The following is a 17656-nucleotide window of genomic DNA, read 5'->3' on the forward strand; positions in this document are numbered from 1 at the left end:
TTGAGAGTCCCCTTTTTAAAATTTAAATGACACTTATTGCTCCTGCTGGTGGCAGGAAGTACAATGCTGTTTCAGAGAAGAAGCCTGCTTCATTGCTTTCTTAATCAATATTTGCTTTATAAAGATTTGGATACTATTGATTTTTGTATATACTGGATTATGGTGGGGAAACCAGCTCCAAACGGGCGGTGCCCTGGTGATTCCACCCCATGGCTTACCAGAGAAACAGGTCTGTATATGTATTGAGCATGATTCTGGTGCTGTATGTACTGAGGTTGGTTCTACTACTGTTTTATTTACTGAGCTTTGTTCTGTTGCTGTATTTATGTACTCATTTTGTTTCTAGTTACATAAACCTGGTTATGATATAGTTTTTATGTAGTCTGTGTAGGTCGAATACCAAACCTATGAACTATATGTATATTTATGTATAGAGATTAGTTCTTATACTCTTTTCTGGTGCTGTAGATATGTACTGAACTTGGTTCTTGTTTGGTATTCATATATTTACTGTGCTTCTTAATTGCTTTCCTTAGACATATGAAATACTAGCTGTGCCCCCTGCACATGAACCTCTCCTCTATGTGTCTTCACCAATTTATGTAAAAATTAGCAGGTGGCCATAAGGAAGCATTGTGACTATAATAAAGCATTGCACTGTCATTCTCTGACTCCAGCAAACTGATATTTTTTATCACTGAGAGGTTTTCTTTATATACGGAGAACCTTGTAGAGAGTAAATTTCTACCTGTTCCTAAATCTTCCCTCCTGTATATTTCATACTAGTTAAAGGCTTGATTCCCTGTGGGGGGACCATTTTTTCAGTGCACTTTAGTGCTGGCTTTAATACATATCATGCAGGGCAGATGGCAGTACATGTGCTAATTTCAACTTTAAATACAGATACACATCAGGGGAGCAAGCAAAATGTCCTTTCAATTCTACTAAACTATACTATAACATAAAGCAATGAAGCTTTACCTTATCTTGTACTGCCAACATAGAGTGTAAAAGCAATCATGAAGATAAAAGTCTCCATGAGAAATGAGGAATTGCATTACTTCCATTACATGAGAAATCATCTAATAGGTATGTTGAGTGTGCAATTGCACAAGGAGATTTTTTAAGGGGCAGAACTCCCATTAATTGGAGAAAGGCGTATACTTACCTTTCCAGGGTGTCTCCTTGGTTATTGCAGTGGCTCTTCATCCTTTGGTACAGAGGGATTGGCCCCTCATGGGTGTTGTAAAACCCCGTTAAAAAAGTGTCCAAGTTATAAAATTATTGAATATATATATATATATAACCTATGTGACTGGATATGTTTTCATGTCTGGAATGGAAAGGTACACTATACACACATGACTGCTGCAGCCAAACATGAGTTAAAGGGGTTGTCAAAGTTAAGACATTTTACCTATGTGGAGGCAATGCTGTAAAACAGAGTGTACTCCCAGTTCCCCTGTTATTGGTTCAGTGATCACTTCTGGTCCTCATTTACCTCATTTGTTTAATACACCTCAGTGGGGAGATGGCACATACTCATCAGGTAGAATGGTTTAATAGTATAAAACAAATCAGGTAGATGGGGATAAAACTGATAACAGGGGAACAGGTAAGTTTACTTTTATTGTTTATTTTACAGCGTTACCTCCACATAGGGAAAATGTTGTAACTCGGACACCACCTTGTCCAAGTAGTGTGCAGAAATAACAATTGTCAATGCACCTGCTCAAAGTAGATAATCTCTGGATAAAATACCATGCCCCCTTACAACAAAAATAGTCTAATGGTTCATTGTCCTACGAAAAAGTTCATGTCCTCTTTTAATTGTTTTGTGTACAAGGCTGTTATCACTGCACACAGGCCATATCAACAATCATGATAGATTGATGATTGGTGCAGTAACCCCCCCAAAAACTGATAAACCCCCTGCTTACTGGTGGGATCATTATCATGGCAAAGCCTAGGACTACAGGGATTTGTCTGGTTTTCTAGTCTGGCTTTGAAACAATGATAGAATATAAATAGCTAATTTTATATGCAAATGATTTGAATGGTAATTTTGCATCAATCAGTGACGTTGCATTTTTGCATTTGCAGTAAGTCCAAATGTTTAATTATAGAGAATGGGGCTAAATCCTGTTCCTAAAGTAAAGCATGCAGATTTTGGACTTTCCACAGTGGAATTGACCGAGTTGTAGAGATTGCAGCAAGCTCCATAGAGGTTTCCTCTGTCCTGGTCATATTTTCGTACAAACATGTCAATATTGTTGTGCATGGTATGAAACCTGACAGATAAAATTGGTGTCATAAGGAAGAACAGAGGGAACACTCAGTTGTAACAGGAAATTATGCTACTCAATTACCGTATTTTTCGGACTATAAGGCGCACAAAAAATCCTTTGATTTTCTCAGAAATCAAAGGTGCGCCTTATAGTCTAGTGCGCCTTATATATGAACCGCACTTACAAACAGGTCTGCCACCTGCTGGTCATTCATCCTTATAATCAGGTGCGCCTTATAATACTGTGCGCCTTACATATGAACCTAGATGTTTTACCAGGCATTTATTGATGGTGCGCCTTATAATCCAGTGCGTCTTATAGTCCGAAAAATACTCAGAAAGTCCGAAAAATAGTCCGATAAAAAGTATTTATCACAGCAACCACGTCAGCAGAGGTGGCAGGTCCTCTTGAAACAGTCCATATATATTCAGATTATACCAACACTATAAATCAGGTGCTGGATGGGGGCAGGCACTTTGCAATTTTAACAACGTACTTTCTCATACATAAGGCAAACATACATTTTTGTAGCACCAAATACATACAAAGATAGCAGTATTTCAATTATGCAGTACCTGGCAGAGGTAAATCACTCCATCCAACCTGTACAGCAGCAAGGCCTTCTGATCTGGAGCTAGCTTGTGCACACACCACAGAATAACATGAATTAGCCAGAAAGTCAACGTTGTTAAAAATTGCAAAGTGCCTGGTAATTATCATTAATGTTTTGTACTTGTTACTCTAGAAAACACATATGTGAAATCTGTGAACATGGTAGACTTAATTGAGTAAGATTTTATCCTGATCCAATAAATCACTTGCAGCACTAAGACAATGATAATAATATGGTGGGAACAATAGTTATAGATCATTAGTACAAGACAAGGTTCCAAACTGACTGTATGGGGGAGATTTATCAGAGGTGTCTGAGAACTGTTCTAGCTGCTCATGGAAACCAATCAGAGCTCAGCTTTCATTTTATAAACAGCTGTGGAAAAATTAAAGCTGAGCTCTGATTGGTATCCATGTGCAACTAGAACAGTTCTGTTCTCAGATACGTCTGATAAATCTTCCTCTATTATAGCATGTATTCCCCTGAAGTTTATCATCTCATATTTCATGTTGAGAAATTAGATTAGAGATGACCCATTAGTACACTACAGAGAGGCAGTAATACTTGTCATCATCGGCAGGTTCTGCACTTTCCCCGGGCAGGTCATGTGATCATCACTATATTTGACTGTCGTCGGTTGCTTGCAGTGGGTTGGAGGACATTGAGGCGGCAGAGCCATCATCAAAGAGCAGAGAGGTCCCAGATATCATCAGTTCATGATGGAGAGGAGTAAAGGTGTGTGAGGCAGAACAGGACTGGCTGTGCAGGGAGAATGGACAATAGTGATGTATTGGGCTTGGAGGGACAACCGGGGTGTATTTGCATTAGACCAGCTCTTTGGGGCAGTTCTAGGACTGCCTTTGGGCTCTGCTGCCCGTCTGATTAAAGTGGATTTAGCCATTTAATAAATCTGTTTTCTAGTGTTTCATGCTCTGCTTGCTGTATGTAACTTAAAAGAAAATTGCACAAAAAGTCGCAAAAACATTCATAAAACAAATCTACAAGAAATACAGGGGGCGTAACTAGGAGAGGCAGGGCCCCACAGCTGGCTGCTGAATGGGGCCCCCCTTCCCACTTAAAAAATATACATATTTGTATACTTACACAAGCGAGTTACAATCACACATTTATATACTAAAGCACACATATAGAGCATATACACATATGTACAGTACCTTATACAAACATTCAGCATATATACACACATGCAGTATACACCATATACAAAAACAGCATATACACATCACAGATACAGCATACTTACATTGCACATATGTTATATACATATCATGTTGTACAATGTACAGCATATTATGTATATAATGGTGTACATCCTTCACTGTTTAGAGTGTCAGGTCAGATGATGGGCTTCTACCACTGTAGTTACACCCCTGAAGTCATATACCTAGCTTTATGGCTTTACACCGTGTTGCAGTAATCATTCATCTATGTTTAAACCACTATAGTGAAGTGGCGTTAAAAGAACTGTGGGATTGTTTTTTGCAACTTTTTAACACCAAAATGTCGGGGAAAATCCTGAAAAAATTCCCTATTGAGCTATTTGTACTGGAAGTGACAATGAGCAGTGTTGCAATGGCCTGTGAGTTTTAGTTGTTCAATACAAAGTCAAAGACTTACAGCTATAACTTATATACAGTAGATGGAAAATAACTTGAACGTTTATTAAGAGACCGGTATGAACATTGTGCTTCGATAGCAATATAATCACTAGTAACTGGCAGACTTTTATAACAAGAGGTTGAAGAGAACCTGGACAAGGAGCGGACAGATATGTCATTTACTGTAATTGTCCTAAAGAATTTAATACTTTTCCTTGAGTGCAGTTATTAAATTAGTTAAATTGGTTTATATAGTAACACTGACTGACCATATTTAAAGAGTAGTCATAAAAGGGTCATATTCACATAGACTGATATAATAAACGAGTGGAGTACACCAAAGGTCTGTCTGGCACTATTACTGTTTTACCTGTTGAATAATTATGCAGAATTTGGCCTTCATTCTACATTCTGTATGACTACTGTATGAGCAGATGAAACAAATCTCTGTAATGTTGTAGATAAAGTACATGGTGAGTTGAAAAAACTGGCTAAATGGGTAGAAAATGACAAACGGGGCAGAAAATTGTACAATGTTGATAAATGCAAACTTATACATTTTGGTTCAACAATAGCCTGACATGATCATTGCAGTGAAATATTTGTCATTAGGCCATAAAAAAGATGTTTGAGATTTGGAGAAAGTTAAAGAATGTTAACCAAATAAATTTGCCGTATGGAAGATCTTAGCTAGGTTAATGAAAAGTTAACAACACTAAACTTACCGGGCCTGATTTATTAAGATTGGCGCCAATCTTAGTCATCTGCACAATTGGCGTGTGACATATCAGTATAACTTAGAGCTTGTACGTCAGAATTTAAATCTATATCAGGTCCGGGCTGCTGTCAATTAAAGCTATAACTTGCATCAAGTTTTTGGCATGTGTGATCCGTGAGGAGCAAAGAGTCGCATATCACATGACGTCCACTAGGAATAGCAATTTTTTCATGCCTTCTATGCCAAAAAAAAAACGTGTACAATAGGCGTGATACATTGGGGCTACTCAGTATGCAATCTATTACAGGCGGTCCCTAACCTAAGGACACTCGACTTACAGATGACCTCTAGTTACCGATGGACCTCTCTGGCCACTGTGACCTCTGGTGAAGCTCTCTGGATGCTTTACTTTAGTCCCAGGATGTAATGATCAGCTGTAAGGCATCTGTGATGAAGCTTTATTGATAATCCTTGTTCCCATGACAGCACATAATTTTGAAAAAACAATTGTCACTCGGGCAAAAAAATGTTTTAAATATACGACTTACATACAAATTCAACAAACCTGAAGAACCTATCTTATACGTAACCAGTAGAGATAGTTTAAGCCACACCAAAACGTAATTAAAATAATTCCAATAACCTTGATAACTTTCCTTGCTAACATGCAACTGTGTATATCGATGGCACATTGCTGTTATAAATGCCATTGCCGGTTATTATGTACTTCACATGGGCTGTAAATCCAGTTAAGTTTCTATATAGATTGGGGATGTTGTAATATTTTTTCCAGAATGTCCTTCTAGCTTTCTTCCAAGTACATTGAAATTGGTTTATTTGTCTGGAAGTTGATGTTTAACAGTTGGATTGTGTGAGTAAGCCATTAATGAGCTCTCTTCCAAATGGTGCTACCGGGCTTGTGAGTGGTAGAGATCTCCTGTGCTTTTCTATTGTGTCCAACCAATAACATTTTCCTACCAATAATGAAGGGCAGGCTGGTGTTAAGTCAAGATGATATAAAAGCTCATGTTTTGATTTCTACTGCATTCCTGATGCAGAGAGTTTGGACCCAACATTCTGCTTATTGGAAGGTTAGTATTTTCCAGTAATGTTTTCTGGATTTGATATACAAATTATATGTATCTTTATTTTAGACTTTTAGACTTTATTTTACAAACTTTTATAGATATTCTGAAGGAATGTTCACACAGAACTTTATAAGTCAGATTCAGTGTAGCAAAAACTCCTAAAATCTGCCTTCTATTCTCAATGGGTGATGTGAAAGATGCATTTTTGCCCTTTCCATGATGGAATGAGGCTGGTCACAGCAGAATTGGCTTAGCCTTGCCTATATGCTTCAGGTTTCTCAAACCATCAATGTTTTTTTACCATTCAGTTTGCAGTATACTGTATCCATCTCAGTCTTCTAAAAAGGATTGGATATACATTTACTAGTTTCCACATTATTTCTATGAAGTGTAAGTTTACGTTTGGGTACTACTTTATTAACACATGGCATGGATAGGGATCCTATTATTATATTATTATTAAAAAAATTCCTTTTAAAAGTCTGTTTAGGTTGATAATAATAGAGGACAATTCTAGGAATATGATATGTGCAGATCCACGACAAGCATAAAATCCCAAGACCAGCATATATAACTTACATAGGGGCTGATGTATCATTGTTTTTTGTCTATGTGTGGTGTTGTTTTGGTGCAGTTGTGGTATAAATGCTGTTTTGCGACTTTCCATTGCGCCAAATTAACATAGTGCAAAGTCACTTTGAGCCTTCTTGCACCAAATTCATTCAACTTGCATAAGTTGAGAGTCCTCAGTTGATTATACCTTTTATTGGCTAACTAAAAATCTTTATACTTTTTAAACTTGCATAGCAAATTTTTCACCAAAAGACTGAATTCATGTATTGCGCAGTTTAGGAGCAAGTTTTGGAACAAATAGACTCCAGACCCTACCCTGGTCTATGTGCACCGACTTTTAATGGCTTTTTGTGACTTTTTATCCGACTGTCCATACAACAACCATAGCATAAGACACTGCCAGCAGATTCATCAAGAGCAAAAAGTCACTTTAATAAATCTGACGGGCAATGGATATATCGAAATAAACAAAATTTGCGTTTTTATTAATACAAATAAAACACAAAAATTTCACCTGTAGGGACTCAATATTGTCAATATTGCTATATTTAACAAACAGATAGACAGTGGGATCATTTAAGCATGCTTTAAATCAAACACCTGCTCCAGGGTGGAGTGACTGAGCATTTTTTTGGCGCAACGTTGCACGGTGTTACACACCAACAAACAATGATACATTTGCTGCCCTAGGTACATTTGCAAGAATGACGTTGAAACACCAAATTACGTTATTGACACATTTTTGCGCTAAAATTAAACAACATAGAACAGATTTGAAATTATAAATTTCCCCCATAGAACTGCCATAAGGAGCTTGCCTAATGATAAATTATCCCCAAGGTCTTTAGTGATTTTGCGACTTTTTGAATAAAAGTCTCAAAAAAGTTGTTCCTGTCTGAAACTTGTGGACCATGGTGATATAAGGGGAGAAGACCTAATAAGTTGAATACTGCAAGTAGGAATGCTGAGATTCAATATCCACAAGAAAAACTCTTTATATCCACTAAGAAAAAAGTTTTATAAATCTATATAGATAGATATTACTTAAAATACAGTACTACAAATCAGTAATGTTACATTTGCACCCAGAGACTTATTATACACAATAATGTATGCTCATTACAATACACTATGTAACGTCAAAGCAATCATCAAAAAAATCCAAATAAAAAAACAACCTGCTTCAAAGAAAACTGAATGACATTGCACCAAATATAAGGGCAATACTATTGCCACCATGACTGTGGTAACAGGGGCATTACTTGCATATTGTTCTGCATACACATAGCTGACCATCCAAAATAAGTGTTTCTTCCAAACCCAGTGTTGTGTATGTGTGATATGTGTTTATGTATATTGGTATACAAAATCAGTTACCTGGAGTTACCATCGAGTTACCTGGAAAAGTGTTCAATCAGCTTTCATCATAATGGGTTGATTTTCACCAGTGGGTTTTCATGATATCTTTGACATTAGCTGCAATAACCATACAAAGTAGTAAATGTACATTACAAAGTTCCGACTTTATATGAGTCATTCTCAAGCATTGTCTTGATTGACGAAGGGGGTCATTTATCATTATCCTTTTTTCTGTCTTTTTTTCCCTCTTTTTTTGGCGCATTGCGATTTTTGCGACTTTTTGAAGACTTTTTCTGAAATGTGCACTGAAGTCCACCGGAAATATGTTTATCGTCAGTAAGACACATTTATCTTCTATTGCAGATGTTATAATGTCGCAAATGAATTTTTGCTGAAAAAAACTCAAAACACAAAACCATACTTAAGGATCTTTGTGCTGCAATTTTGAGACATTTGTAACAAATGTCACAAAAAGAGATCTGAAAAAAAAATACATTTAACACAAGGAAAAAAAAGTAAGATTGATAAATTACGCAAAAACAAGCCAAAACAAACTGAGATAAGATAAAATGACCCCAAAGACTCATATGGAGCCCAAAACGTTGTGATGCTGCTGGGTGCATAAAACAACTGGAGATTTTTATCACTTAAGCAGAAGTGCTGTTGCTTCTTATTTTCTTCTACAAAGGCGCTACAGCATTATTGACATTATTAGTTCATTGTATATTAAGGAATACATAAAAGTAATATTGTATTGAGAGTGGAATAAAGATGATAGAAGACAAGTCTAAATGATAAAGTCTTGGGACGGATTTCAAGGACTGAACACGGTGGCGAGGACGGGACAGTGATTTTGGTCTAAGACCCATGATACCCTGTCTGATAAGTTAACACAATGCTGAAATAATGAAGAAAATAACCTTAATTTTTATTTGTTTCCATTTTTAGACTTGGAGGAGGCTGAAGAAAGACATCAACAAATATACATATTCTGCTTATATAATGAACTTATATCTATCCCAGTGAAAGTTGTGTAGTCTTAGCACAGTACATTCACTAGTTAGTATAATATAGTGTCACAGTATCCCTCACAATGAATAATTCCCCGCACTCATTTCCCGACACGGCTCCCCTGAGCCCAACACGTTTTCAGGTTAATGTTGTTAGTGAGGGCTATGACAATCCCGCTTGTGAAGGAGATAAGGACCCTCCACAGTATGAAGAGACATCTTTTGCTACTGAAGACAGGCTAAGAATGAATTATGGTCCTGGGAATAGGGAGATGTACAACAATATCCTACACAATGGAGACACTATAAAGTCAGAAGGAAGTTTCCATCCTTATGACACGCACAGTCACACTTACTACTTGAAAACATTTGGTCACAACACCATGGATGCTGTTCCCAAGATTGACTATTATAGAAACACTGGAAGTGTCTCTGGAGCCAAGCAAATCCGACCGAGCCTGGCAGATATCCACGAGCAGCTGTCAAAGGTAAGTCAAGTAGTAAGTGCGCCGTCTTTTTGTGATTTTTGCTTTGTTTCATGCAGAATAGGCTCATTGGCATCTAAGATGTAAGAAATGAGTATAAGTTTAACAGTTCCAGACATTTTCTATTGAGATAGATAAAAGTGATACCTGTCACATCAGGAAAGTAAATCCAATAGCGGGTGAATAATGTTTCATAATTATAATATATAACCAATGTATTTATATGTGCAAATCTATTAGCTACAAAACTGTTAGCGAAACGTTAGCGAAATGAGATCTACAATAAAGTTCCCAAAGTTTGGATAAAACCAAAGGTGAGTGAAGTGTTAGTAAGACTGGCTATCTATCTTATATTGATGGAGGCTTCTCACAACGAGATGGTAGCACCCCAGATGCTTTCTTCTCAAATGGAATAAGACGCATCCAGAGGTGTTTGCATATTGTATGCATATGAATGGGGGACTCGGAATGAATGTTTGACCAACTGCTATGGGATGTCTATAGGCATATAGCACTATGGCTCTTTTATTATTAACATTGGTGTAGGTCCTGGCCTTTGGACCTCCACCAGTTAGGAAGTAGTGGCATGTCCTAACTATATGTTGACGCTTTAAATGAAAGGATAACCCTGGTTATTTGTAGTAACAAATTGTGATAAATTTGGATCATTTATTTGTTTTGATGTACGAGAAACAATTATTTTGTCATTATCACTTTGTTCATCCATTAAACCAAAGAAACAGTGTTCTCATTTTCATGCAAATATTTTCAATGATCATTTTGTGTAAATGGTCTCTAGATGTTAATATCAAGGCATTATTATTATTTATTTATAGAGTACCATTAACTCTATGGTGCCGTACATTTTATAAATGGTTCACATACATTATAATAAGACAAGAACAAATGCAAGTACAAATACAAGACTACAGAGATCAGTAGACAAGTGGACAGAGGACCCTGCCAGTGAGGGCTCACAATCTACCCTGTTTCCCTGAAAATAAGACATCACCCAAAAATAAGACCTAGCACAATTTTTTTCAAGCTTAGAAATATAAGACCTCCCCTGAAAGTTAGACCTAGGTGCAGACATGGCTACAGCACCCCTTTGCCGTACATTACTATTAGTAGATGATTTGGATACTGCAAGAGGTTGTGACATAGGTGATGGGATACAATCAATGACTGTTAAAGTGCAAATGTGATACAAGCAGTCGCCTGATCATTTAAGGAAAGTGCTAAACATGAAAGATTGGGACCAATGATTCTCATATATATGGCATCACAAGAAATTCAGGGTTTGCAGAGTTATTATGAGATTCCAGACGAGGATTATATGACTTAAAATAGCAAGATTGGCAAATGTACCACATATTGTTGTACACAGGCACAAGAAATTCTTGACGGAATTCAGAGTTTGGCTGGTTGTGCTGAGGTTCCTGATGACATGACTACCATATATTGATATATGTATATATGTAAACTTTTTCTTTAATATTAAAAGTGAATGTTTGCTCATCGACAAATAAGACACTCCCTGAAAATAAGACCTAGCGCGTCCGTAGGAGCAAAAATTAATGGACGACACTGTCTTATTTTGGGGGAAACAGGCTCATTGTGAGGGTAGGTGGGGACTTGAGTGCAGTTATTGGGGTACATTTACTTACCCGTCCCATCGCGATTCCGCTGTGTGTTGTACGACGAGGATTCGGATCTTCTGCGATTCATATAGCTCGTGCGGCCAATTTCCTGCATCCGTCGCTTCCCCCGTTGAGGTTCTGTCGGAGTTCACCTTCTTCTTCCCGGTGCATGTGAGTGCTGATCTTGCAACACAATTTCGTTTTTAAATTCCGCGGTTTGTCCGAATCAGTCGGGTTGTCCGACGTCCACGCCCCCTGATTTGTGTCGCATGCAAGCTAGCGCCGATGCGCCACGATCCGATCGCGTGCGCCAAAAACCCAGGGCAATTCAGGACAAAACAGTAAAAAGTCGTAAAACCCGACGAAAATGCGGTGTTCGGACCCTTAGTAAATGTGCCCTATTGTGTGCTGTAGGTAATCCTGAACAGATTGGCTTTCAGGTTATGTTTGAGTTTATACTTTCTTTACCACATCTTGCAATTCATGAAATGTATCCACCTGAAATATAGTGTATTTCTCATCGCAGATTGTCATCCATTAGGGAAATTTTAGATTTTAGAAAAACACATACCGGTATTTGTTAAAACTTTCCATTAAATTTGACTATGAAACTCTGTGGTTATAAAGGTATCATGATGTGTTTCATAGTTTGCAACTTTCCACTTATGCCTTGTGGGTCGTTCAGTCACACATTTTATCGCAAAGTTGCTGTAAAAAAATCCGGACAGAAAATCTGCAGCATTTCAGCTAAATGTAACAGTACATTTAAAGAGAATGATATAAGATGGAATCCTATTTCTGTCTGTATTCAACTGAAAGCATAAAATAACCATTGATTATATTCTATCATCATGTGTGTTCTGATCTTAATTTAAAAGATATACTATTTCTATAAGTCACTAAGATGTATTAGAAGCCTTATATACCTTGAACTAAGCTGCTCAAAAATAAACTCTGATGTGGGCATGACCCATAATGGTAAACATAGTGTGAGGGATTTATCAAGATTGTCCGAGGGCAAAAATGTTCTAGTTGGTCACGGCAAACAATCAGATCTCAGCTGTGGGGAAATTCAAGCTGAGCTCTCAGACACTTCTGATAAATTCTCCCAGTAAGTAAATGTCCCACAAAAAAAATCTTTTCAGTTTTTTCAACAATATAGAATAGTTGCACAATTTGGAATTCCAATCCTTGAGCTCAAAAATGGTCCAAGGAGTAAACATTGGATATTCTTTCACAATGTTATAGTGATAAAGTTTGTTCATAAAAATAAATAACTTTTAGTTTAGATTCAAAGCTAGGATATTGACTTATATGAACAATACTGCATATATTATTTCATGTCATGACCATATCTTGATAAGACACATTCTTTATGAAGCTTATACCTGTAATTTTGCTGTGTGATATGGATCTAGAGACGTGTGATGCATTTACCAGCTTTTCCTTCTTGGGACTATTTGCAGTATCTGAGTCAACAATACAATTTCCTGGTTTGGATAAATTATCATAAAACAGTGTCTGTTGTTGCATTTTGAGCAGCTTGTATCTGAAACATTCAGGTGGAACCAGATTAAAATATCTATAAAAAAGTATAAATAATGAAAAAACACATCATCTATCTATTCTGAAGGCATAGGACATTTATTAAGAAAAACTTCTAGGCATACATTAAAGGCGAATTGTATAATCTTGTGTGCATAAAGGAGAACATTGAGCCCATTGCCGTATGAATTTCCATAAATGAAATCAGGTTGGCAGCACCTGTAAATATAGAAGAGGTGTATTTGCATAATGGTACATGCTGAAATGAACAAGTCAATGCGTCAATCCATCTTCACCAAGATGACATGTTGTGATGAAGTTGGATTGAATGTTGTCCGAGGCTTATTTCATATATTGAGACGGGGGGATAGAGATATGTCAGCTGGTATCAGTACATTCACTTGTGTTAATAAATAATGACATTCAATATCAGAGGCCCCGTCTAAGGAGTGGAAATGCATTTCGTGATTTTGCAGGCAGTGCACTTTACATTCAATGTAAAATTCGGACTATCCCGCTTCAAGGATAAAAAAGGTTATTATGTATAAGTTTCATATTATTCACAAATAACTAAATGGCAACCACAGTCTGAGGCTAAAGCTAGTGATTTATACTCATAGTCCAAGTACAGTAGCTTTTGCAGCAAGACCGAGATAGAAACTAAGTGACTGTGTCAATTGGATGCATAACTTAGACACGTTTGGAAAGTTTTGTTTGGACATTGATAAAAAGAAAGTAATTGTACCTTTTGCCCAGGAGCCATTTTTTCCGTTGGCTAATGGGTATCCAATAAGATCTAAAACAAATGTAACTTATTGTATCCATTGACTTCATGTTCTTCAACCCTACCTCAGTCATAGTGGGTTAAGTAGCGTAAATACAAAGCTGCAATTTAGGATCATCTTCCTGATAGGTCTATTTCATTTATCTGGGTTATCTATCACAAGCTTGTCAGGTCAATCTGATCTGGATTTAACACTCATGATAAACATGGTGCATATGAGGTCCTACCCCAGTGCATACCATAGTAGCAACATGCAGGGATATAACTGCAGGGAGTGCAGAGGGTTCAGTTTAACACTGACACAAGGGCACGATAAGGCTAGAGATATGGGGCACAAATTTGTACTATCGTAGTTCACTTATGTAGATTCTTAGTAATGGAGAAATGCTAGACAGATTATGGCCATACGATGTTTCGCAGGAAGGTGCCAGACCTCTGTAGAGGCCAGATTAAATGATGATTGCCAGAAGTGGTCTGTGATCTGGTATATTGTGCCTATGGACTCTAAATTGTCTTATTTAACACACCAAAAGATCCTCATTGTGTTCAACTCTGGCATAAAACAGCTGGAAGATCAATAAATGTTAAGGGACCCTAAGTCATGGCAACCTTGGCATCACAGTGAAACTCAGTTCACTTACTTTAGTTGTTATGTTGTAGGGTGACACAATGATTTTTGGATATGTTATTGCTGTTGTCAGTTGAGTCATTGTCCCACATTTATCAAACCTAGTGCGGTCTGTACTATGTGCAGTTTGCCTGTGGACTGTGCAGGGTGCGCCAGATTTATCAAAACAGGCGCAGGGTCTTCATTAATCTGGTGCCCCCTGCACATTATTTTGGGTGCACTTTGTTCATGATGCAGAATTGTGGCGCGCATGAGTAATAAATGTGGAGCAAACTCCAACTAATTACTGACACATTTTTTCTGTCTTTTCGGACACAATGCATCCACAACGCAAAACTGGCGCAGACACTTTGTAAAGACTCATTTTGTACCTCTGCTTCGGCCTAAGTATATTTTTTATGCATTTATTGTTATTTACAATAGAAATATGACAAAAATACAACACCCACTTTCTGTAGCCATAAAACTCACCCCAACCAGGCCAAAAGGACAAGTGAGATTATTGCCTGAAAATATAGGTGAAAACATTTGCTTTAGCTATAGTTATGTATCTTTTTATTGTATGAATTCATGTTAGAATACACCTTCATATGAGGCAATGTGAAATTGGTAGACTTGCCTTGAATGTCCTCAGGTGTAGAATCCATAGGGGTACGTGCTCTATGAGTTACAGGTTTCTTAGGGCAGCTCTGCTGGTAAATGAGTAATTGAAGCTGGAAACACAGGAATTCAGAGCTCATTAATAGGACATTAAGAAGCGTTATTTATGGTAATGGAGTGTGAAAGTATGCATTAATTCTGATCATGCAGGAATCAACTGGTTTCAGGTGGCAATAATTGAAGGTTTTTTTTTATCCGTTAAAAAAATTGGCTCTGTGCTTTTTCTACAAATAGAAATATGCATATTCAGTGGTTGGGATGCTTTCCACGCATTGGTATTTATAGTTTTTGAAAAACTTTGCGTTAACTGTTTCTTTATCAAAAAAAGACTGCAAAAAATTGCGGTTACAATAATGGTAGTGGGATGCTGGTATCTTTCTGCCATAGCCAGCATTAATTTTTTCAGTTTTGCAATAAGATGAAGACAAAAAGATTAGCTTATGATCCTTCTACACATCAGTGGGTGGTATTGGTATATTAGTTGTCTTTACCTGGATCACTTGTGTGAGGTACTAAGCGGTACATACAGGGAACGCCCCACAATTAGGCTCTTGTTAGCGTCACCCACTTTCTCGCTTAAGACACATTGAGGGAGATTTATCATACGCCGGCGCACCTGCACACCTGCCCGTGCCCCTCCCCGCGTACCCACGGATACATCAAGAGCAGTGATAAATCTCCCCCATGATTTTTATGAAATAAAAGTTCTCACTCATCTGCAGGAGCTTTGGTCACATGCTGTGAATTGTATAGCTGGAGGGAATATATGGCGAGTGCAAGTCAGAGCAATTCCCTCTATTTCCCTGTTGCCTTAAAAAAAATCTACCATCAAAATCCAGCATGATAAACCAGGGGCACTTGCTCGTAGATCCAGGCACTCTGACTGTGGTTATATTCTTATATGTGTTATCCATGGCTTCCTTCCTTCTAAAATCAACTTTTAGAATCATGCTAATGAGCCTGATGGGCTACCCTAGCCCCTCTGTGATCTGGCTTTACAGGCTGTGTCCAATGTCTCACCCTCCTCCCTCCTTCCTCAGCACTTCCTGCACACTATGTTGAGGGAGCAGAGGGGAGAGTGAGACAGTGTAACAGCCCTTGATCCCTGGTTTATCTTGCTTGATTTTGATGGTAGATTTTATTTCAGCTGCTACTCCCTTTTCTGTGTTCAGAACCCTACCATCTAGGCATACCAGTTCAGACATGTCTAGATATAATGGGACACATTTACTAAGGGCTTTGCAACAGTTTTCTGTCAGACTTTGCACTGTCTTTCTAGTGGAATCTGCTTGCACAGGTATTTAAGGAGTGTCTGAACCACAAATGTATTACACACGAGCATCTTGCTACAAAAATTAGAGGGCGTTCCGGTGCTCAGTCGGACTGTGCGCCAGATTTATCATGCAAAGTCTGTTGCACGCCCTATGTTAAAGGTGTACCACAAAAAAGTTTGTGAAATCTGTCGGGCCAGTGCAGGGAAGCACCAGATTCATGATTTCTGGCGCCTTTTATTAGGTACACCTGTCCAACTGCTCGTTAACACTTAATTTCTAATCAGCCAATCACATGGCGGCAACTCATTGCATTTAGGCATGTAGATATGTTCAAGACAATCTCCTGCAGTTCAAACCGAGCATCAGTATGGGGAAGAAAGGTGATTTGAGTGCCTTTGAAGGTGGCATGGTTGTTGGTGCCAGAAGGGCTGGTCTGAGTATTTCAGAAATTGCTGATCTACTGGGATTTTCACACACAACCATCTCTAGGGTTTACAGAGAATGGTCCGAAAAAGAAAAAACATCCAGTGAGCGGCAGTTCTGTGGGCGGAAATGCCTTGTTGATGCCAGAGGTCAGAGGAGAATGGGCAGACTGGTTCGAGCTGATAGAAAGGCAACAGTGACTCAAATCGCCACCCGTTACAACCAAGGTAGGCAGAAGAGCATCTCTGAACACACAGTACGTTGAACTTTGAGGCAGATGGGCTACAGCAGCAGAAGACCACACCGGGTGCCACTCCTTTCAGCTAAGAACAGGAAACTGAGGCTACAATTTACACAAGCTCATCGAAATTGGACAGTAGAAGATTGGAAAAACGTTCCCTGGTCTGATGAGTCTCGATTTCTGCTGCGACATTCGGATGGTAGGGTCAGAATTTGGCGTCAACAACATGAAAGCATGGATCCATCCTGCTTGTATCAACGGTTCAGGCTGGTGGTGGTGGTGTCATGGCATGGGGAATATTTTCTTGGCACTCTTTGGGCCCCTTGGTACCAATTGAGCATCGTTGCAACGTCACAGCCTATCTGAGTATTGTTGCTGACCATGTCCATCCCTTTATGACCACAATGTACCCAACATCCGATGGCTACTTTCAGCAGGATAATGCGCCATGTCATAAAGCTGGAATTATCTCAGACTGGTTTCTTGAACATGACAATGAGTTCACTGTACTCAAATGGCCTCCACAGTCACCAGATCTCAATCCAATAGAGCATCTTTGGGATGTGGTGGAACGGGAGATTCGCATCATGGATGTGCAGCCGACAAATCTGCGGCAACTGTGTGATGCCATCATGTCAATATGGACCAAAATCTCTGAGGAATGCTTCCAGCACCTTGTTGTATCTATGCCACGAAGAATTGAGGCAG

General features: G+C 38.4%; 1 protein-coding gene across 2 annotated transcripts in view; it reads left to right on the top strand.

Moving 5' to 3' along the window:
• Window positions 1-6293: 6293 nt before the first annotated feature.
• Window positions 6294-17656, top strand: part of SLC12A1 (solute carrier family 12 member 1) — a 92750-nt gene continuing 81387 nt past the window's right edge. For both annotated transcript variants that reach the window (XM_072148243.1, XM_072148244.1), the window contains exons 1-2: window positions 6294-6329; window positions 9207-9756. In XM_072148243.1, coding sequence (XP_072004344.1) covers window positions 9352-9756 — 405 coding nt within the window. In that variant the 5' untranslated portion in view covers window positions 6294-6329; window positions 9207-9351. The remainder of the gene's footprint in view (window positions 6330-9206; window positions 9757-17656) is intronic.

Source organism: Engystomops pustulosus, chromosome 4 (genome assembly GCF_040894005.1).
Source record: "Engystomops pustulosus chromosome 4, aEngPut4.maternal, whole genome shotgun sequence".
NCBI lineage: Eukaryota > Metazoa > Chordata > Amphibia > Anura > Leptodactylidae > Engystomops > Engystomops pustulosus.